This window comes from Bufo gargarizans, chromosome 6 (assembly GCF_014858855.1).
Source record: "Bufo gargarizans isolate SCDJY-AF-19 chromosome 6, ASM1485885v1, whole genome shotgun sequence".
NCBI lineage: Eukaryota > Metazoa > Chordata > Amphibia > Anura > Bufonidae > Bufo > Bufo gargarizans.
The window spans coordinates 346,341,727-346,363,311 of NC_058085.1; the positions used below are offsets into that span (position 1 = coordinate 346,341,727).

The 21,585-nt window shown below is 45.6% G+C and overlaps 1 protein-coding gene across 3 annotated transcripts in view; it reads right to left on the reverse strand.

The window, feature by feature from the left end:
* Positions 1-4,616: 4,616 nt before the first annotated feature.
* The window catches only part of ENTPD7 (ectonucleoside triphosphate diphosphohydrolase 7), a 35,356-nt gene continuing 18,387 nt past the window's right edge, over positions 4,617-21,585 (reverse strand). For all 3 annotated transcript variants that reach the window (XM_044298172.1, XM_044298173.1, XM_044298171.1), the window contains exons 4-13: positions 15,251-15,456; positions 13,529-13,679; positions 13,348-13,451; positions 13,187-13,246; positions 12,652-12,800; positions 11,492-11,658; positions 9,827-10,151; positions 9,664-9,749; positions 6,136-6,297; positions 4,617-5,219 (exon numbers count right to left, since the gene is read on the reverse strand). In XM_044298172.1, the coding sequence (XP_044154107.1) occupies positions 4,988-5,219; positions 6,136-6,297; positions 9,664-9,749; positions 9,827-10,151; positions 11,492-11,658; positions 12,652-12,800; positions 13,187-13,246; positions 13,348-13,451; positions 13,529-13,679; positions 15,251-15,456 (1,642 nt within the window). In that variant the 3' untranslated portion in view covers positions 4,617-4,987. The remainder of the gene's footprint in view (positions 5,220-6,135; positions 6,298-9,663; positions 9,750-9,826; positions 10,152-11,491; positions 11,659-12,651; positions 12,801-13,186; positions 13,247-13,347; positions 13,452-13,528; positions 13,680-15,250; positions 15,457-21,585) is intronic.

A 21,585-nucleotide genomic window follows, 5' to 3' on the forward strand; every position in this document is an offset into this window, starting at 1 on the left:
GGGTGCAGAGGTAGCAGTCTCCACCGGGCCCAGGGATCTGAGGGGGCCCAAACACCCTTGTGCCACATAAGAAAACGCCAGTATTATAGAAAGTGCTGGAGGGAAGGGGCTAGGTCAAGAATTTGGCATGGGCGGGGGGTTCGATTTTTGCCTCAGGCAACACGAAGGCTATGTGCTTCCCTGCCCTTGACCACAAAGCACTGATCGAAGGGGGGCCTAAGCTGAACTCTTGCACAAGGGTCCATGAGACTTTAGTAATGCCCCTGGCTGTACATATATAGCCTTTTGCCCAGTGAATTGTTTATTCACACTGTGCTAAACATCCACTCATTGTGTGAAACAAGAGTGAGTCTGTCTTACGTTATTACTGCACAGAGTATTGGCTAAGGTGCACCTGAAGCAGAAAGCTGCCGAGGTTTCAGCAAAGCTTAGTTTGCCGAGACAGTTTTGTTTACGTTTTGTTCTGGGATGGATTTTATTTGGACTGGTGGATAGGTTTGGTAGTGGGATCTTCCAGTCCACACCCTTCCAGTACAAGTGTTGTCTTTTGCCAGAGGTGATCACAGGTGAGGCCTGCTGTAATCAAGGAGGGGTAAAACCAACCCTCTGTGTGTCAGTCTGTGGAGAGAAGACTTGGAAACAAAGGCTCTGGGTGGTCTCAGCCAGGAGGGCTGAGGGGCCACGAGGCTATGTGAAGCCAAATCTCTTTCCTATCCTGACTTGTGTTCCGTGACCGGATCTGCTAAGGGTGGACCTTAACCCTGGGTTCACACCTGAGCGTTTCTGAGACGCGCGTATTTGACGCGCGTTTTTTTCAATAGTAAACGCGCGTTTGTGTGATTGACTGCAGTGTTGTCCAATGAGTCTATGGCCAAAACGCGCGACAAACGCCCCAAAAAAAGCTCAAGAACTTGTTTATGCGTCTGGCGTTTTACAGTGCGTTCAAACGCGCTGTAAAACGCTCAAGTGTGAACCAGGGCCATAGGGAAGCATTGGTTTTCACGTGTTGAGCGTTTTACAGCGCGTTTGAACACGCTGTAAAACGCTCAGGTGTGAACTTAGGGTAAGACTTTGTGTACAAGCTGAGCTTAGAGGTGAGTCAGGGAAACGAACGTATTAGTTAGAGCCCAGACGGGCAGGTGTTTATTTTGATGGTTAGGTTTGTGCTGATGCCAAAATAAATGATTATTTGAACTGTAAATCCACTGTCTGACGAGAAATCTGTGATTGCGACCCCCTGAGGGAGAGCGATCCCTTACAATATTATACACACATACATACATACATACATACTTACATACCCCTTGTCCCCCTCCCCAATAGTGCACCTTGGTGAGGGGCTTGTTTGCCCCATTTTTAGTTTATCCTACCAATAAATAATTTTTTGTTTTCTTTCTAACATTTTAACCAGGGTGAGAATCAAATTGTATTATTAGATTGTGATACATTGATTATTATTGTTGAATTCTATAGTTGTCCACTGATTACAATTAGGGATGAACAAATCGATGAAACATCCGAAGTTGATTCGCATAATACAGCGTTTGAATACTGTACGGAGCGAGAGCTCCGTACAGTATTAGAAGGTACTGGCTCCTATGAGCCGAAGCCAATACATTCGCTCATCCCTAATTACAATGCTTGCTGGGAAAGGAGCAGTCATTGAGCAATGGACCCTTTCAGTCACCGGGGTCCCTGCCAAAAGGAAAGGTGGTGATCAAAGTGGAGGTGTTGGACTGTGAATGGTGAACGACTATAACAAAAAAAAGCACGGAATAATTAGGAGACAGAATAAAGATGAGGCAACTGCACTTAGATCTGGTGGACACTACCTTTTAAACTGTGCGGCTATTGGCCATCGCAGGTGGGCGGCTTTCAAGCAATTAATTTGCAGTTGCCTCAACATGTGTCTGTTCCCTTAAGGTCTCATGCACACAACTGTATCCGTTTTGAAGTCTGCAAATCGCAGATCCCAGCTGTGTGCATCACGCATTTTTCTCCTTCCACAGGTCCTGAGCTACTGTATGCTACAAATGCCTATTCTTGCCCTCAAAACGGACAAGTGTCCCCATTTCAATAAATGGATCTAAATGCAGGTCGGATGCGGACCGAACATACGGTCATGTGCATAAGGCCTAAGACCAGAGCATGGGGGGAGAAACACCAGGTCAATGGTTTACCCTGGCAAAATGGCTGCCTGGTCTAGGATACACTGGAGAAAAATCAAGAACACTGTCTTAGGTTGCATTCACATCTCCGTTTTGGAGATCTGGCGGAAACGGGTTCAGTTCCAAGTGGTACCTTGGAACCGAACCAGAGTTCGGGAAATGTTTTTTTACAGTATAAATCAATTTCTGAAGTTATTACACAAAGTCTCGCGAAACTTCGCAAAGTAATAACTTCGGCTCATCAGAGCGCTCGCTCCATACAGTACTGAAACAAAGTTTTATGCAAATCAAATCGACTTCAAATGAAACATCCGAAGTCGATTTGCTCATCCCTAGTTGCTACAACTAAGGCAGCATATACATACATATACCAGGAGTGAGTTCACACAATATCAGCTGCGTGCAGTTTGGGTACATACAATGTCACACAGGAGCGTCCACAGTAAGCGGTCACTAAACCATGGACCGTATGCTTGATCACACGTCCTGTCTCATTGGCGCTCACTGTCAGCCAGCTAATGCAGACAGAACGCAGGCTGGCACTGGGGAACATACCAGTATACACAAGGTACTGCGTACAACACTACTGGTGGATAATTCTAATAAAAAAACGTCACTTTTCTCTTTAGCTTATAAATACACAAGATACTTGGAATGTAAAGATTCAGCTCAGAAAAACGAGCCCAATAAAGTGATCTACTGCCTCAAGGCAGAAATAGGGGACATGTTTATGCAGGTCATCAATACAAAGTGCATATAGGCAGCCAATGTGTGGTCTGAGCCAGTGCCCGCTGGGGGCAGAAGCATGGCTGCAAGTCATGAGCCGAACAGTTATCAGAATCTAGCTTACCATCTCAGTTAAGGCCTCTTTCACACTTCCGTTGTCCGGATCCGGCGTGTACTCCACTTGCCAGAATTACATGCCGGATCCGGAAAAACGCAAGTGTACTGAAAGCATTTGAAGACGGATCTGTCTTCAAAATGCTTTCAGTGTTACTATGGCACCCAGGACGCTATTAAAGTCCTTGTTGCCATAGTAGGAGCGCGGAGCGGTATACTTACAGTCTGCGCGGCTCCGGGGGCGCTCCAGAATGACGTGCCATGCGATCACGTGATCCATGCGCTTGGGGCGCCCTGACGTCACTCTGAAGTGCCCCAGGAGCCGCACGGACGGTAAGTATACTGCTCCCCTGCTCCCCCGCTCCCCGCTACACTTTACCATGGCTGCCAGGACTTTAGCGTCCCGGCAGCCATGGTAACCACTCTAAAAAAGCTAAACGTCGGATCCGGCAATGCGCCGAAACGACGTTTAGCTTAAGGCCGGATCCGGATCAATGCCTTTCAATCTGCATTAATTCCGGATCCGGCCTTGCGTCAAGTCTTCAGGATTTTTGGCCGGAGCAAAAAGCGCAGCATGCTGCAGTATTTTCTCCGGCCAAAAAACGTTCCGGTCCTGAACTGAAGACATCCTGATGCATCCTGAACGGATTTCACTCCATTCAGAATGCATTAGGATAATCCTGATCAGGGTTCTTCCGGCATAGAGCCCCGACGACGGAACTCTATGCCGGAACAAAAGAACGCAAGTGTGAAAGAGCCCTAAGTGACTGGCTGCAGACATACAGGACAACATGGCTGCCTTCACAATGTATCCGTGACACATGCACTTCACACAGTGTTTTCTCTTTCGCTGAGAAGTCTGGAGCGATTAGCGATTTTAGTTAAAATAACAGTAAAGGGGATGTCCCATGATCAACGCTCATCACCCCAATAATCTCAAGAATGGGGAGTGTGATGGAGCAGTGGTCACGCATGTGCTCTATCACTCCATTCAAAGGCTACGGCCTGACAGATACAATTCTGAGCACTGTACTCCGCTACCACGTCAGTTCCACAGCACATTACCGCTACATTCAATCTATACGTCTGTATTTCACCTGTTTCTATCAGCCCTTTAGATTTTAAATGGAGCGGTAGCACACACGTGTGATCAGTAGGGTCCCAGCGATAAGACAAGATAGTTGATAAGTGTCAACTATGAGACAAATCCTTTAAAGGGGTTGTGTCACTTCAGCAAATGGCATTTCTCATGTAGAGAAAGTTAATACAAGGCACTTACTAATGTATTGTGATTGTCCATATTGTCTCTTTCACTGGCTTGATTCATTTTTCCATCACATTATACACTACTCGTTCCCAGGTGTTACGACCACCCTGTAATCCAGCAGCGGTGGTCGTGCTTGCCCACTATAGGAAAAAGCACCGGCCTCTCTGGTGGCCGGGACTGTGGGAGCGTGCAGGTGCAGCAGCTCCTGTCCCGGCCACCTCGCATCGTGCTCCACTGTGGTGGCTGTAACCCCTGGATATGAGCAGTGTATAACGTGATGGAAAAATGAATCAAACCAGCAAAGGAAGCAATATGGACAATCACAACACATTAGTAAGCGCCTTGTATTTACTCTCTCTACATGACAAATGCCATTTGCTGAAGTGAGACAAACCCTTTAAGGGCTTTAACGCTTTAAGAGTTTTAAAGCTTTTAAAAAGAGAGTATGTGTTCATATTTTTTACATGTGTTTTTGTGCCTTTTTTTACATTTAAAATATGTTTTTGTCTGGCATTTTTCAAGTCCTAAAATAAGACCTATACAGAAAAAAAACACAAGAAAAAAACAAAAAAAAAAAAAAAACGCCATACCCAGCACATGCTGCGTTTTGATAAAAAATAGTGCACATGAGTGTAGAGGCTGTCCTGACAGTCAGCAAAAGAGAAAACTATTAAAACCTATAATAAACCCAAAAGCCAGTTGTGGCTCAGCACTATCTGGTAATGGCAGGCTCTGCTACTACATGCACCCCCTCCTCCAGCAATAACAAGTCCAGGGCAGAGGCCCGCGCCAGTCTCCTGTGAATGCGTCTCAATCGGAGAATATACAGAATAATGGACAGCAGCACCACCAGGATGCAGGCGAAGAACAGATAGTGGTTATAGACAAACGAGATCCTGTACCAGCTGACGTGAGCGGGACGGGAGCTTTCCTGGCGGATATCCCTGCAAGAAGAAAGTTCTGTTAAAGGTGGTGAAATTAGTGTGAAAGTAGCCTAATATGCAAAGTACAGAGCAGGAAGCTGAGGTATGAGGAGCTGTTTGGTGGAGTCCTCACACTGCAGAGCTGCTTTAGCAGTCACTGTGCTACCAGGGATCATGCGGTGTTTACATCCACCGCAGCATTGCCTTGGTCACATGCTTCCCTGCAGCCAATGACTGGCCTCAGCCGTGATGTGCTGCTTGTGGCCTGGTCTCCACTGAAGCCAATCATTGGCTGCAGCGGAACATATTCACCATGCCCATGCTGGCGTGGATGTAAACACAATGCAGGGAACGGAACGTGGACATGCGGGAGGCAGTGCTGAGGACCGGAGAAGTGGGGAACAGGTAAGTATGAATCTTCTGTATTCACAGAGAATCCATTTAAAGGGGTTTTCCCATCTGAGACAATAGGGGCATATCGCTAGTGCGAGTCCCACCACTGGGACCTGCACTGAGAACAGAGCACTGAAAGTGGTGGAGGGCACAATGCGCATGCGAAAACCGCCCTCCATTAATTTCTATGGGGCCGTTGAAAATAGCTAAGCACTGGTTTGGCTATTTCCCTTGGCCCCATAGAAGTGAATGGGAGCGTTGGCTGCACAAGCTCGGTGCGCTCCCATTCACTTCTAAGGGGAGAGCACTTGGTGGTGGCCGGACCCTGGATTTTCCGGCCACTACCTTCCCCGCTCCGGTCTCAATATAAGTGCGGGACCAGCACCTATCAGACAATGGGGACATTTCCTAGCAATATGCCCCCATTGTCTCAGATGGGAATACCCCTTTATGGGCCCTCTAGCTAATTCTGGAGGACATCTGTAGGCTTTGAAGTTAAGATTATTAGACTGTGTGGTTGTAGTCCATACGTAAGGTCACTTACCTGAGAGGCAGAAAGCGGGTTTTGTAAAGCATTGCTCCAAGTGTCCACTGAACCTCCTTGTCATAAACCAGCTGGGCAGTCTTGAGGTTTGGGTAATCGTATGGAAAGTGGAAACCGTCATGAAGAACTTTATGCATCCATGCGGACTTAAAACACTGATACCTGGAAAGCAGAAGTGTATGATGGTTCAGCAGGATAACCTGCATGTGTATAAAGGGGTTTTCTGACTGATGACCTATCCAACACCCGGGACCCCCACTAATCAGCTGGTGCTCCTGTGAGTGCTGTATTTGGCTATCTCCAGCGCCCTCATAGAAATGAATGGAGCGGCGGCGCACTTTTCCGACCAGCCACTCTGTCCTTTTCAATGGGACTTCACAGGGTACAGGTCCCCTTTTCTTGTGATCAGTGGGGGTACCAGTGGTAGGACCCCCACCAATCTGATAGCTATCCCCTATGCTCTAGATAGGGGATAACTTGTTATAGCTGGGGAATACCCCTTTAAGCCGGGCTTCCGCTTTAACGGACAGAAATGTAGATAGCACCAATCCCGGCTGCTTAACCTTCTCCCCTCCTGGATGCTGCAGTTAATAGTGACAGCAGCATATAGGCAGAAAGGGTTCCTTCTGTCACCATCGCTTAGTCAATATGTTAAATGTACCCCAAAATGATGAAATATTTTTACTCTTCTGGAATAAATGTAGTGCAACCTCTGGTAATTTATATTTTTTTACATACAGAAGTCCAGTTTAAAGAAGACCAGTGACCTCTACTGGCATGTCTGTTCTACTATCTATCTATATATACACTCACCTAAAGAATTATTAGGAACACCATACTAATACGGTGTTGGACCCCCTTTTGCCTTCAGAACTGCCTTAATTCTACGTGGCATTGATTCAACAAGGTGCTGATAGCATTCTTTAGAAATGTTGGCCCATATTGATAGGATAGCATCTTGCAGTTGATGGAGATTTGAGGGATGCACATCCAGGGCACGAAGCTCCCGTTCCACCACATCCCAAAGATGCTCTATTGGGTTGAGATCTGGTGACTGTGGGGGCCATTTTAGTACAGTGAACTCATTGTGATGTTCAAGAAACCATTTTTCCAGTCTTCAACAGTCCAATTTTGGTGAGCTCGTGCAAATTGTAGCCTCTTTTTCCTATTTGTAGTGGAGATGAGTGGTACCCGGTGGGGTCTTCTGCTGTTGCAGCCCATCCGCCTCAAGGTTGTGCGTGTTGTGGCTTCACAAATGCTTTGCTGCATACCTCGGTTGTAACGAGTGGTTATTTCAGTCAACGTTGCTCTTCTATCAGCTTGAATCAGTCGGCCCATTCTCCTCTGACCTCTAGCATCAACCAGGCATTTTCGCCCACAGGACTGCCGCATACTGAATGTTTTTCCCTTTTCACACCATTCTTTGTAAACCCTAGAAATGGTTGTGCGTGAAAATCCCAGTAACTGAGCAGATTGTGAAATACTCAGACCGGCCCGTCTGGCACCAACAACCATGCCACGCTCAAAATTGCTTAAATCACCTTTCTTTCCCATTCTGACATTCAGTTTGGAGTTCAGGAGATTGTCTTGACCAGGACCACAACCCTACATGCATTGAAGCAACTGCCATGTGATTGGTTGACTAGATAATCGCATTAATGAGAAATAGAACAGGTGTTCCTAATAATTCTTTAGGTGAGTGTATATATATATATATATATATATATATATATATATATATATATATATATATATATATACACACACATATATACACACACATATATACACACACACATATACACACACAAACCGGATTCCAAAAAAGTTGGGACACTATACAAATCGTGAATAAATACTGAATGCAATGATGTGGAGGTGCCAACTTCTAATATTTTATTCAGAATAGAACATAAATCACGGAACAAAAGTTTAAACTGAGAAAATGTACCATTTTAAGGGAAAAATACGTTGAATCAGAATTTCATGGTGTCAACAAATCCCCAAAAAGTTGGGACAAGGCCATTTTCACCACTGTGTGGCATCTCCCCTTCTTCTTACAACACTCAGACGTCTGGGGACCGAGGAGACCAGTTTCTCAAGTTTAGAAATAGGAATGCTCTCCCATTCTTGTCTAATACAGGCCTCTAACTGTTCAATCGTCTTGGGCCTTCTTTGTTGCACCTTCCTCTTTATGATGCGCCAAATGTTCTCTATAGGTGAAAGATCTGGACTGCAGACTGGCCATTTCAGTCCCCGGATCCTTCTCCTACGCAGCCATGATGTTGTGATTGATGCAGAATGTGGTCTGGCATTATCTTGTTGAAAAATGCAGGGTTTTCCCTGAAAGAGATGACGTCTGGATGGGAGCAGATGTTGTTCTAGAACCTGAATATATTTTTCTGCATTGATGGTGCCTTTCCAGACATGCAAGCTGCCCATGCCACACGCACTCATGCAACCCCATACCATCAGAGATGCAGGCTTCTGAACTGAGCGTTGGTAACAACTTGGGTTGTCCTTGTCCTCTTTGGTCCGGATGACATGGCGTCCCAGATTTCCAAAAAGAACTTCAAATCGTGACTCGTCTGACCACAGAACAGTCTTCCATTTTGCCACACTCCATTTTAAATGATCCCTGGCCCAGTGAAAACGCCTGAGCTTCTGGATCTTGCTTAGAAATGGCTTCTTCTTTGCACTGTAGAGTTTCAGCTGGCAACGGCGGATGGCACGGTGGATTGTGTTCACTGACAATGGTTTCTGGAAGTATTCCTGAGCCCATTCTGTGATTTCCTTTACAGTAGCATTCCTGTTTGTGGTGCAGTGTCGTTTAAGGGCCCGGAGATCACGGGCATCCAGTATGGTTTTACAGCCTTGACCCTTACGCACAGAGATTGTTCCAGATTCTCTGAAGCTTCGGATGATGTTATGCACAGTTGATGATGATAGATGCAAAGTCTTTGCAATTTTTCGCTGGGTAACACCTTTCTGATATTGCTCCACTATCTTTCTGCGCAACATTGTGGGAATTGGTGATCCTCTACCCATCTTGGCTTCTGAGAGACACTGCCACTCTGAGAAGCTCTTTTTATACCCAATCATGTTGCCAATTGACCTAATTAGTGTTAATTGGTCTTCCAGCTCTTCGTTATGCTCAAATGTACTTTTTCCAGCCTCTTATTCTACGTTCTATTACAAATAAAATATTGACATTTGCCATCTCCACATCATTGCATTCAGTTTTTATTCACAATTTGTATAGCGTCCCAACTTTTTTGGAATCCGGTTTGTATGTATATATATATATATATATATATATATATATATATATATATATATACATATATATATACATACATACACACACACACACAGATAACTGGGTGTAACCATTGTCCTTGCTAACATTGCGTGTCCCTACAGGTTCTACCACAAAGCACCCACTAGACAGACACACTTTAACAAGGGGAACATTTCCAGGTAGAATAACAGAGGGAAAGGACAACACAGAGTTCCAACTAGACTTACCTGAGTCGATACTGATCGGCATGAGCAGAGTACAGGCCGTTGTTAAAGCGTTCAGTCAACGTTGTCCAGGGCATGCTGCAGTAATCCTGTTGAGAAGAGCAGAACAGGAACATGTATAAAGTAATATCACAATCCTGACAAATGCCGGATCACTGCCACGTACCTTGGCGGCTTTGGAAAACTTCTCATTGTCGTATACACCTCCTATGCGCAGCACGTCCTCTGTGCAATAGTAAAACTCTGAGAAACCATAAAACTCGCTGTTTGGAAAATCAATGGCTGGCTGGTACACGCCATTCAGATAGGCCTGAGTGTCATTAGATTTGGACAACAGCGGTTCCAGTAGCTGCCGACAGCTCTCCCAGTTCCCTTTGCCCAGGATATGGAAGTCCTGGTTCTGCCGCTGAATCTTGTTCTTATGGCCAACCGGTAAACATGGGTCCACGTATGGGGTGCTGGGGTTTATTCCCTTCTGTTCCCCCAACACTCTACAGCAAAGGAGAAGAGAAATGTTGTCTATGAAGAGCAATTCCAGGCAGGTATGATGTTTTCTGTTCAGTTCCACATGAAGTCTACAGGGGGCAGTAGTTCATGTTGGAACAGTAAGGACAAGCCGTTTATTTAAGCAGCAGTCCAATCAACGAGTGGACTTGACTAATATTTCTAGGGCAGTTGTCACTTCACTTCCCCCAAGTTTTTGCACTAAAGACCTTTAAAGGGCATCTGTCAGCAGATTTGTACCTATGACACTGGCTGACCTGTTACATGTGCGCTTGGCAGCTGAAGACATCTGTGTTGGTCCCATGTTCTTATGGTATACTGCCAGGCCCTGTCAAAGTGCAGATGGTGCGGCAGTTGCAGAGAGAGCTGAGCTTCTAGGTGTAATAGTAACGCCCCCGTTGCTCCTAGAGGCTCATTTGCATATATCAAAACACTTTTCTCAGCAATGCGGGCACATAGGAACATGGGACAAACACAGATGCCTTCAGCTGCCAAGTGCACATGTAACAGGTCAGCCAGTTTCATAGGTACAAAACTGCTGACAGATGTCCTTTAAAGGGGTTGTCCAATGAAAAATATTCTACAGTTTTTAAACCAGTACCTGGATCTGAATACTTTTGTAATTGCATGTAATTAAAAATTCAGTTAATCAATAAAATACATCTGTATAGCGCCACCTGCAGTTAGTTTTTTTCTTATTTCTTTGTCCTGCTCACTGAGATGGCCGCACATGCTCAGTTTCATCCTTCAACCGCCTCCTGAGCTGTGATAGGGGGATCATGGACACGCCCCCTGAGCTGCAGCAGAATAGACACTCCCCTTCAGCTGTCAAGCTTGATATGAATCTAGCAGAGCAATGAATGGGGAGATCTCTGGATCCATGCGAGGTCCAGGGCTGGTTTTAGCTTTGTTAGAAATAGGATGTCATGTACTATAGGATGTCTGATTTTAATTTTCTACATTATTCATGGGATAACCCCATTAAGGCAGTTCCATAAAATAGATGCCGCCTTCACCACCAGGAGAAGAGGTTGCACTATCCATCTTGTGAGATGGCCCCTGGATGCCACATCTGGGCATAAAATGAATGGAGTAACAGCCGTACATGTACTCACTTCTCCACGTTCTAGTGAAGTCTATGAGAGTTACAGCTGAGACAATGGTCAAGTGACCTTGACACATTATTCACTGAGGAGTCAGCAATGTTATCATCAATACTGGCTGCAATCAAGCTAATAAACCCTGGAATTAGTTTCCGCACCCAAAAGGCCCCCCTTCTCCCCTTGTATACCAATTCCCAAAACTCCAATGACTCAGCACGACATACCTATTTTTGGTCACAGTCTCATTAAACACCATGTCTTCGTAGCGTTGGCGGGCAAAGTTCCCTCCGAAGCCCAGGAATGTTGTGACATACACCCTGTAGACATGCTCAGTGTGCTGAAGATCACAACCCAGGTTGAACTCTGCCAGCATCATTTTTGCAACTTCCTCCTGAAATGAACAGAATTTAAGTCATATAAAAGGGTATAAGCACCATTTTAGAGTTTATAAAGATTTTATCTGAAAAAATAAGTCAAGTAACTTTTTAAATTGAGTACATACATTACTTATCCTGTACTGATGCTGAGTTACATCCTGTATTATACTCCAGAGCTGTACTCACTATTCTGCTGGTGCAGTCACTGTACATACATTACTTATCCTGTACTGATCCTGAGTTACATCCTGTATTATACTCCAGAGCTGCACTCACTATTCTGCTGGTGCAGTCACTGTGTACATACATTACTTATCCTGTACTGATCCTGAGTTACATCCTGTATTATACTCCAGAGCTGCACTCACTATTCTGCTGGTGGAGTCACTGTGTACATACATTACATTACTTATCCTGTACTGATCCTGAGTTACATCCTGTATTATACTCCAGAGCTGCACTCAATATTCTGCTGGTGGAGTCACTGTGTACATTATATTACTTACCCTGTACTGATCCTGATTTACATCTAGTACTATAGTCTCCAGAGCGGCACTCACTATTCTGCTCGCTGTCACTGGAAACAGTTGATAAGCTTGTTGTTGTATAAACCATAATAGTTTAGCTGAGCTCCTATGTTGCTGGAAGATATCTTTTCCTTTCACTGGCTTCTGTATGGTGTCTCTCTCAGAATGTAAATCAGCAGATTAAACTCTGTACAGACATTAAATCGGAAAGGAATGCAGAAGCCGGCAGAATTGTGAATGCCACACTGCAGTATACTACAAGCTGTAACATTTAAGATAAGCCTCCAAAACATGATAGATTGAAATTGGCCTTGGTGAGGAAGATGGGGAAATGACATCGCAATGTGAGCCGCTCTGGCCTGAGGGACTGATGCGAGTGATCACAACCTCTGTACAGCGCTGCGGAATATGATGGCGATGAGAAATGTGACCGATTATAAATCTCATTGCGTCTGGCTTTGAGGCTAGACCCATACTTACATGTTCCGCAGAGGGGAATGTCATCGTTTTCGGAACCTCATAGGCGATCTGCAGTGAACCGCCACCCATATCCATAATGCCCACCGTTCTTTTGCGGATAATGGTGTCCTCTTGTGTCCCTACAGTCACCGCAACCACTGCATCCTCCTCTATGGAAACAGAGGAGTGACAGAACCATTACACCTGAAGTGCACGTTTTCCAAAAGGCATATGTCCACATAAGTGTGCATAGGGAGAAAGCTGTCAATCAGCGGGTGAAGCTCACAGCTCATGACCCTGTGAGCTGTGACCAATAGGCCCTGTTCACACATGATGGATACACTATAGATTGTCTATTGGGGGCATTTTAGAAAGTGTCCGGGGCTTAGGGGCCCGACAGATACTACTAGTTGCAACACTACGATACCCCACAGCTGGCATAAATTTGCATTTCTGGCGGACAGACATGCAAACATGTGACAAGCTTATACATTGATTTTAATTATAGAAATATACATTTGTTGCATATAAGACCTGCGGACGAATCTCCACTCACCGTCTACCACATGGTCGAACCGTCCAAGCACAAAATTAATGCTGATCCACGCATAAACACCTGTAGAGAAAAAAGTAATAATAAGCGCATATACAAGGAGGGGGTCCATAATCACAAGCTTCAGAAGTAACGCACTGTATACCAGAGACATGATCCGATACCTTCTTGTTTTCCCGAGATGACCTCAGCGTGAGCTTCTGAGAAAAGAAAGTCAAATTCCTGGGGGACGTCCTTCACCAGGTCCTGGAGGATGGCGGTCTGCTGACTGACCAGAACACGTGTTACATGGGCAGTCACAACGTATATAATATCATAGTGATGACGGGAGCAGAACGCCCTCACCTCTCCGGCAGGACCCTCATGCCCGCCGTGCACAGGATGTAGAGAGGAGTCTCCTTGTGCTTGGCTTTGGGGATGTACAATGCTGCGTACGTCAGAAGAGGCTTCATGTAATCACTCGTTTTCTCCGGAGTAGCTGCCATTGTAGAAATACCTATAGGAACATAACAAGGCGTCTGATACAGGAGATATTACTACTCAGTGCATAGCAAAAATAATATTGCTGTCACAGCGGTGGGTGCAAGTCCTAACCCCAATGTGACGGCACGGCAGATAACATTATGTTGCCACTGTTTGCAATATCACAAAATAGTCACTAGGGGGCAGCACAGACTCAGTTATACAACAAGGTCAACTCCACAGCACAAAAGAGGTAGAATAACAATAGAATACACATTGTTATACGATTATATTATGTATTGTTAGTAATATTTGTATACAAATCATGTGATGACATCAGAAGCAGGTGATTAGGCAGAGATGAGTGGCACTATAGGCGCTGCTCGTCTCTACCTGCATGACTGGTCAGTCACAGATCACTTTCTTAAAGGAGTTCCTCTCCCTGTGCCAACTACTGATTGACTAACACGTACTGCACCCCCTCTCTTTATCAAGTTGTTCAGCATGTGCGGTATACGGTGTACAAGCCTCAGCAGCTGCAGAACCTCCTAATACACACCTCAGCAGCTGCAGAACCTCCTAATACACACCTCAACTGCTGCAGAACCTCCTAATACACACCTCAACTGGTGCAGAACCTCCTAATACACACCTCAACTGGTGCAGAACCTCCTAATACACACCTCAGCCGCTGCAGAACATGGTAATACACACCTCAGCCGCTGCAGAACCTCATAATACACACCTCAGTTGCTGTAGAACCTCATAATACACACCTCAGTTGCTGTAGAACCTCATAATACACACCCCAGTTGCTGCAGAACCTCATAATACACACCTCAGTTGCTGCAGAACCTCATAATACACACCTCAGTTGCTGCAGAACCTCATAATACACACCTCAGTTGCTGCAGAACCTCATAATACACACCTCAGTTGCTGCAGAACATCTTAAACATCTCGATTAGTTTAGACCTTCCTAAAAGGCTTGTCTGAGATAATTAAAAATCTCTGACAAGCCCCCTGAAAGGTCTAAAATAAACGGCGTTCTATTCGCTCTCTTTCTCCAGCGCCGTACTCTGGCCCCGTCTTCCTGGCGTCGCTAGTCACTGTTGCAGTTTGTAAACAAGCAGTGACAGGAGGACCAGGCCAGAGGCCCAGGGAACGGCACGGGAGAAAGAGGCGAATATAACACCCCTTTAATGAAAAGATAAAGGTGTGTCACATCAATTAATATAGAGTGGACCAGAATGGTTTCCATTTATCTTCAAGAAGAGGTTCTACAGCAGCTGGGGCGCATTATAAGGAATAATTGTGGCTTTCACTATAAATGATACGACTATTAGGAGTCGCCTTGCAGTTGTAAGCAGTCTGTTGTCGCCTTGTGCTTCCATAGGGTGAAGTAACGCCAAGGCAACTCCTAAACATGACTATTTTGGCCACGTGCCAGATAACTGATCAAACCCTGGAGAAATAAACCTATGAACTGACACGTCTGTGACAATCCGTGGAATGTAGACAGTTCCGGCTTCAAGATGAAATCCTGGATGATAAAGAAGTTCTGTCATGGAAACATCCGACAGATTACTGGGATTACAGACGCACCTGGTTTGATCTTCTTCACCACAGGTTTGCTGCTGCGGTCCCTCATCTGCTTAATATCCAGGAGGTCGTGTGGATTGCCGTTGTGTGGCGGCCAGAAGTAGACAAACACCCGCGAGCCGCTGCTCCCGCAGTCAATGACAATGCCATAGTTTAGCTTCGTGTCTTTTGTGTCTGTGGCTTCCAGTTCCTCGATCGGATCCAAATATCTGCAAGAGAAGAAGAACAGGTCACTTTGGAGGAGAAGCACTAAGGCTTGGTTCACGCCTTTCCGTTCTCCTGCTCGGTTTAGGAGAACGGAAAGGACGGATTCAGCACATAACTGAGCCGAACGGAGCCTACGGACCCCTATAGACTATAATGGGGTCCGTTAGGTTTCCACTCAGAGGAAGATTTTTGAAGCGGAGACAAAAGTCCTGCATACACAACTTTTATTTCCGCTCCAAAATCATCTTCTGAGTGGAAACCTAACGGACCCCATTATAGTCTATAGGGGTCTATAGGCTCCGTTATGTGCCAAATCCGGCTGAACAGTGATGTGAACTTAGCCTAACTAAACCCAACTAGACCACCTGCTCAGGAGTTTGGGTCTTTGTACAATGGTCAGAGCTCAACTGGCTGTGGAGATATTACAACACCTAGCATCCTCTGATGGTCGAAACATGATGGAGTGGGAGTAGGTTACGACACTGTTCCTAATGGACCATGAGAGCCTAAAAAAAAGGCATCACTCTCTACCTGGGCATTGTAATGTAAGCGAGTATGGCCGACCAATCATCCTGCCCTTCTTTTATAGGGGAGCAAACAAACACTCTGTAAGGGCTCGTTCACACGAACATGTGATGCCCGTTGCCAAATTGCAGACCGCATTCGCGGATCTGCAATACACGGGCACCGTTCCGTGGCCCTTTCGCATCACGGATGCGGACCTATTCATTTCAATGGGTCCGCAAATCTGGAGATGCAGATCAACATTGCCGATCTGATATTGACAACCTATCCAGAGGATAGGTCATCAATATTCTACTCCCAGAAAACCCCCTTTAATATAGGACAGGTATCAGCAACCTCTGGCACTCCAGCTGCTCTGAAACTAAAATTCCCATTCATTTTTATGAGAGTTACAAGACTAGCCAATTTAGTGTGCATGCTCGGAGTTGTAGTTTCACGGCAGGTGAGGTTATATAGGAATCTGTCCGATGGCCAGCAGGGGGCAGAAAAGAACGTTTCCCACTTTATGGCAAACTGGATCTCTGCCTTTAATAGTGTTTTTTGCCTTCTTTGGGATCAACTGGAGTTTGTAAAACAATTACTACTACTACTACTACTACTACTACTACTCACAGCACGCACGGATGCAATAATACACTGACAAGTCACCTAATCCGATTCCACCTTTCGTCCTGGGAGTAGGTCGTATAGATCGGCTAATGGGTCTAATGCACACGAAAAATATTGACGAAGGCCCAAACACTCCTCTGGGGATCCCAATAGACGAGATTACATTCTGCTTACATCTACACTGTGTCAGTCTGCTGCTACGAGCTCATCTATTATATGAAATCATCTGGCTGAAAAAACAAATACGGGGGGTGCTCGGACTTGCTTAGTGAGCAGAAATTAAAATGGAGCCACCAGTTAAACAAGTCGCGGCGGAGAGATAATAGACTACAATGCTCATTAGGATAAACATAACGTCGTTAGGAATCCACAGGAGCATCATGTTCCCGGGCCCGCCGCCTGGGGACCTGCGCCGGGCCGTTTCAACCCAATTGTACAAGCATTCTGGGGTGACCATACTGAAATTGACCGATCCGGGTTGTAGCTGGTAAGTAAAACCTCAATCAGGTTACGCTGTAACAGAACTTGTTCCTGTGAGCGGAAAAGAAAAACCAGACCACAGCGCTGAAGGCGATGGCTCCTCTGATGGAATTAGAGCAGGACCCATCTGGCTGGTCACTTCTCCGTCTGATGTTACACTGTGGTTACATCATGTCTTGGCTTCCTTTGCGGTGGTCTTGGAAGGATACGGCTGCTGCTTTTCTAATCCCTTTGTTGGAAGCGCACATCATTAGGGCCCCCTTCGCCGGTTAATGAGGGCATTAACACGTCTGGAAACGCGGTCGTCAAAACTGCTGCGATCTGGGTCTCCCTCTACAGCCGGGGGTTAAAGGTATTTTCTAATATTTTAGCCTTTAATCCGCTTTGCTATGATCCCCGACAAGCCTTTGCTTTTCATCTCGTGGCAGCTGACACTTGTGCCTAGAAGCATCACCAAGAGGACGTAATCCTTGTGTTAGAATATGGTGGAAATCTGGATCATCATTATGGGGTGGAGAACGTGTTATGGTCGTGGGTGCCCCATATTATGTGTGTGGAATAGTTACCCCTTTAGGAACATTTAGGACCAGGGAAATGTTAGAGATTTTTCATCAAAACTGAGTTTTTAATGTTGTATAAGGCTACGTCTACACGACGACATTTGTCGCGCGACATTACAATTTTTATAATGGCAGTCTATGGTGTCGCACTGCAACATGCTGCGATGCAACAGTCGCAGAAAATCCATTCAAGATGGATTTTTCTGCGACTGTTGTGTCGCAGTATGTTGCATGTTGCAGTGTGACACCATAGACTGCCATTATAAAAATTGCTGCGCGACATTAGTGCAACAAAATGTTGCGCTACAAATGTTGCAGTGTAGTTGTGCTCTATGTGTCGCGCGACAAATGTCGTCGTGTAGACGTAGCCTTAAGGCAAGAATAAAGTGGTAGGGTCTAGTGGTACCATTGTGAGGGGTACATATATGCTAGCATTGTTGAATTTCATTTTTACGCAAAAAACAAAACCATTCCGACATTTGTTTTTTAGCCATTTTCATCAACGGCCAAGTGCATACCTTGATATTATATGTTGTGACAGTTATGGGGGGGTTAGCTTAGTGAATGTGTGTTTTTAAAGGGCCCCTATCCTCCGGCTCGGCTTTATTGACAAGTCTATTTTCATATAGGAAGATATTAGCTAATCAAGGCGTGCAGGATGGGGAAACACCATACAGATGACTATTCTCCCCATTCCTTACCAGTTTATAAAAAAAACTTTGGGGGAGATTTATCATCACCCTTCCCTGCACCTCTTTTTTGGTGAATAAAAGTCGCAAACTGCGTTCCCGCGCCGCCCTCTGAAAAGGGGGCATGACGAAGACAGGGCTGGTGGGTCCACCACAGTTATCTTTATTTGCACCCGCTTTCATGAAGACAGAAAACTGCTCAATCAGCTCTGAGGTTCTGTAGCTCATCCTGGAGCACGGACTGCCGGAGGAGGCACCTAAAATATGACGAGGACTGCATCTAGTCATAAATTAATCACATTCTCCCTCAGCGCAGGAGATTTCAATCCTGCCCTACACTTTCTCTGAAATACTTCACAGCTCTATGTAATCAGTGATCCGGTAGAGAGGTTATGCTGCCCATGAATCAGACAGCAAAAAAAAAAAAAAAAAAAGGAGGACAGGTTCCCTTTAAATGATTTTGGTCTAATTAATAAAACAGGGTTTTGTGTATTTTTTTTTATAACAAATGTGTTTTTCATTTATTATTATAATATACTGACATATTTATGCGTGCCTGTATATCATGACTTTGCATGAAGATATGAACAGGCCCCAGTTAGGGCATTACCACAGGCTTTTAAAGGGACCTTTTTCTGGTCCCAGGCTATCTCCATATTAACATCCAGTTCAGGGATCATGTCACCGGAGCTGGTACTCACAGCTACAAGGGGTCCCCCCCCCCCTTCTGCACAGTACCTCAATTAGGCTTAAAAGGGTTGTCCCAGAGCGGAACCCAGACATACCCCCATTTTCACCCAGGCAGCCCCCCTGATATTAGCTGTTCTTGCCCTGTGTTGTATAGCACAGGGCAAGGGCTTTTTTGTTTAGATTATTACACAGCTAGGAGGAGGCTTCCGTCCAGCAGTGTATTTGGTGACGTCATCGGCTGTGATGGGCAGGCTTTAGCACTGCCCTAGCCGTTTCACAGACTAGGGCAGCGCTAAAGCCCACCTATTAGTGCCAGTGACGTCACCGGGCTCACTGCTAGGCAGAAGCCTCTGCCTAGCTTACCCCTTTGGAGAGCCCGGTACATTACCGGATCTCAAAAAAGCCTTAGGCAGACGAGCGTTCCTCCCACAGCGAGTCCGCAACGCAGCTCTCGGCTTGACCTTCTAGCATACATAGCATTATATTGATTTAAGATGCTATGTAACCCTTACAGTTCTGAAATGTATTGGATAACACTGGCATAATGCTATGTGAATCCCGTCAGTGCTGGGAAGTCCGGCCGGGTGCTGCGATGCGGACTCACTGTGGGAGGAACTCTGGTCTGCAAGGGGCCTTAGCCTTGTACGATACAGCGCAGGACAATGGAGAGCATCGGAGCATGAAAGCCGGAATTAGACTTACCGGTAATTCAGTTTCCACGAAATCACCACGACGGCTACTAGGAGATTGACCCCTGACCTCTGTAGGGGCAGGAACAGAGAGAGGGTTTAAAGCCCCCCTCCCACCACCAGCACCAGTGTGTCCAAAATTACAGAGACAGAAAAAAAGGTGGTGAGAAAAAATTTAATAAATCAAGAGGGTATTACTTCATAACCTCCCAACTAAGGACTAGATTAAGGGTAGGGAATATGTGCCGTCGTGGTGATTTCGTGGAAACTGAATTACCGGTAAGTCTAATTCCGGCTTTCCACCTCATCACCACGACGGCTACTAGGAGATATAAAAAATTATAACTTGGGGGGGACCGCCTAAAGGACTTTACGTCCAAAAGACAAGTCTGAACTAGATAGGTCTAGTCTATAATGTTTCGTAAAGGTGTGAATGTTGGACCAAGTGGCAGCTTTACAGATGTCCTCTAGAGAAGCTCCAGCACGCTCGGCCTGGGAGGAGGACATAGCTCGGGTAGAGTGAGCTCTTAGATTTGAGGGGCAAGGAAGGCCTTGGATCTCATAACAGATAGTAATGGAATCCTTAATCCATCGTGCTAGAGAAGACCTAGAAGCTTTTAGACCCTTATTCTTACCTGAGAATAAGACAAATAGATTATTGGTTTTACGGAATCCTTTTGTAACTTCAAGATACCGTAAGACTGAGCGTCTTACATCTAGTGAATAGAAACTGGATTCTCTATTGTTAGAGGGATTACCACAAAAGGAAGGCAAAACTATCTCCTGGTTTCGGTGGAAATCGGATACTACTTTAGGAAGAAACCTGGGATCTAGCTTAAGAATAATTCTATCGTCGGTGATGCGGAGATAGGGTTCTTGTATTGATAAAGCTTGAATTTCGCCTAACCTTCTTGCGGACGTGATGGCAACCAGAAACGTGGTCTTTAGAGATAGATGTTTGGTGGAACAACTTGACAGGGGCTCAAAAGGGGTGAGTGTCAGGCCTGTGAGCACTGTATTAAGGTCCCAGTTGGGGATCCGGGATTTTAGAGAAGGGCCTAGCCGAGAGGCTGCTTTCATAAATCTTCTGATCCAGCGGTGGTTGGCTAGATCTTGATCGAAGAAACAAGCTAGGGCCGAGACTTGTACTTTCAAGGTGGAGGGTCTAAGACCCAATTCGAGACCCTGCTGGAGGAAGTCTTGAATCTTCTAAAAATTAGGCGGCTCTAAGTTCGGGGCAGGGTTACCGATCCAGGAGCAAAACCTCTTCCAAATCTTCAGATAGATCGAGAAGGTAACCTTCTTTATACTCGCTTTCAGGGTAGATATTACCCGATCGGAAAGACCCTGTGATTTCAACCTCTGGACCTCAGGATCCAAGCTGATAATTTGAGGAAACTCTGGTTTGGGTGCAAGATTGGCCCTTGATGAAGCAGGTCCCTTCTGGAAGGGAGAGGCCATGGGTCCTCTATTGACAGGTTCTTTAAGGAAGGGAACCAGCTCCTCTTCGGCCAATAAGGGGCTATCAATATTAGAGTTGTATCCTCTCGGTTGAGCTTCTAAATTATCCTGGGAAGTAGAGGCAGGGGTGGAAATGCATAACAGAGGTTCCAGTCCCATCGTATCGTGAGCGCGTCCAGCGCCCAGGGATTGTCCCGTGGATTCAAGGAACAGAACGTTGGTACCTTTGTGTTCCTCTTGGAGGCGAACAGGTCCACTTGGGGGGTGCCCCATTTTTCTATTAGTATCTGGAACACGTCCTGGTTTAGAGACCATTCGGTGTGGTCTATTAGCTGCCGACTGAGATAGCCCACTTCCACGTTTAGTGCTCCTTTCAAGTGAATCGTGGAGATGGATCTTACGTGGGACTCCGTCCAATTGAAGATTTT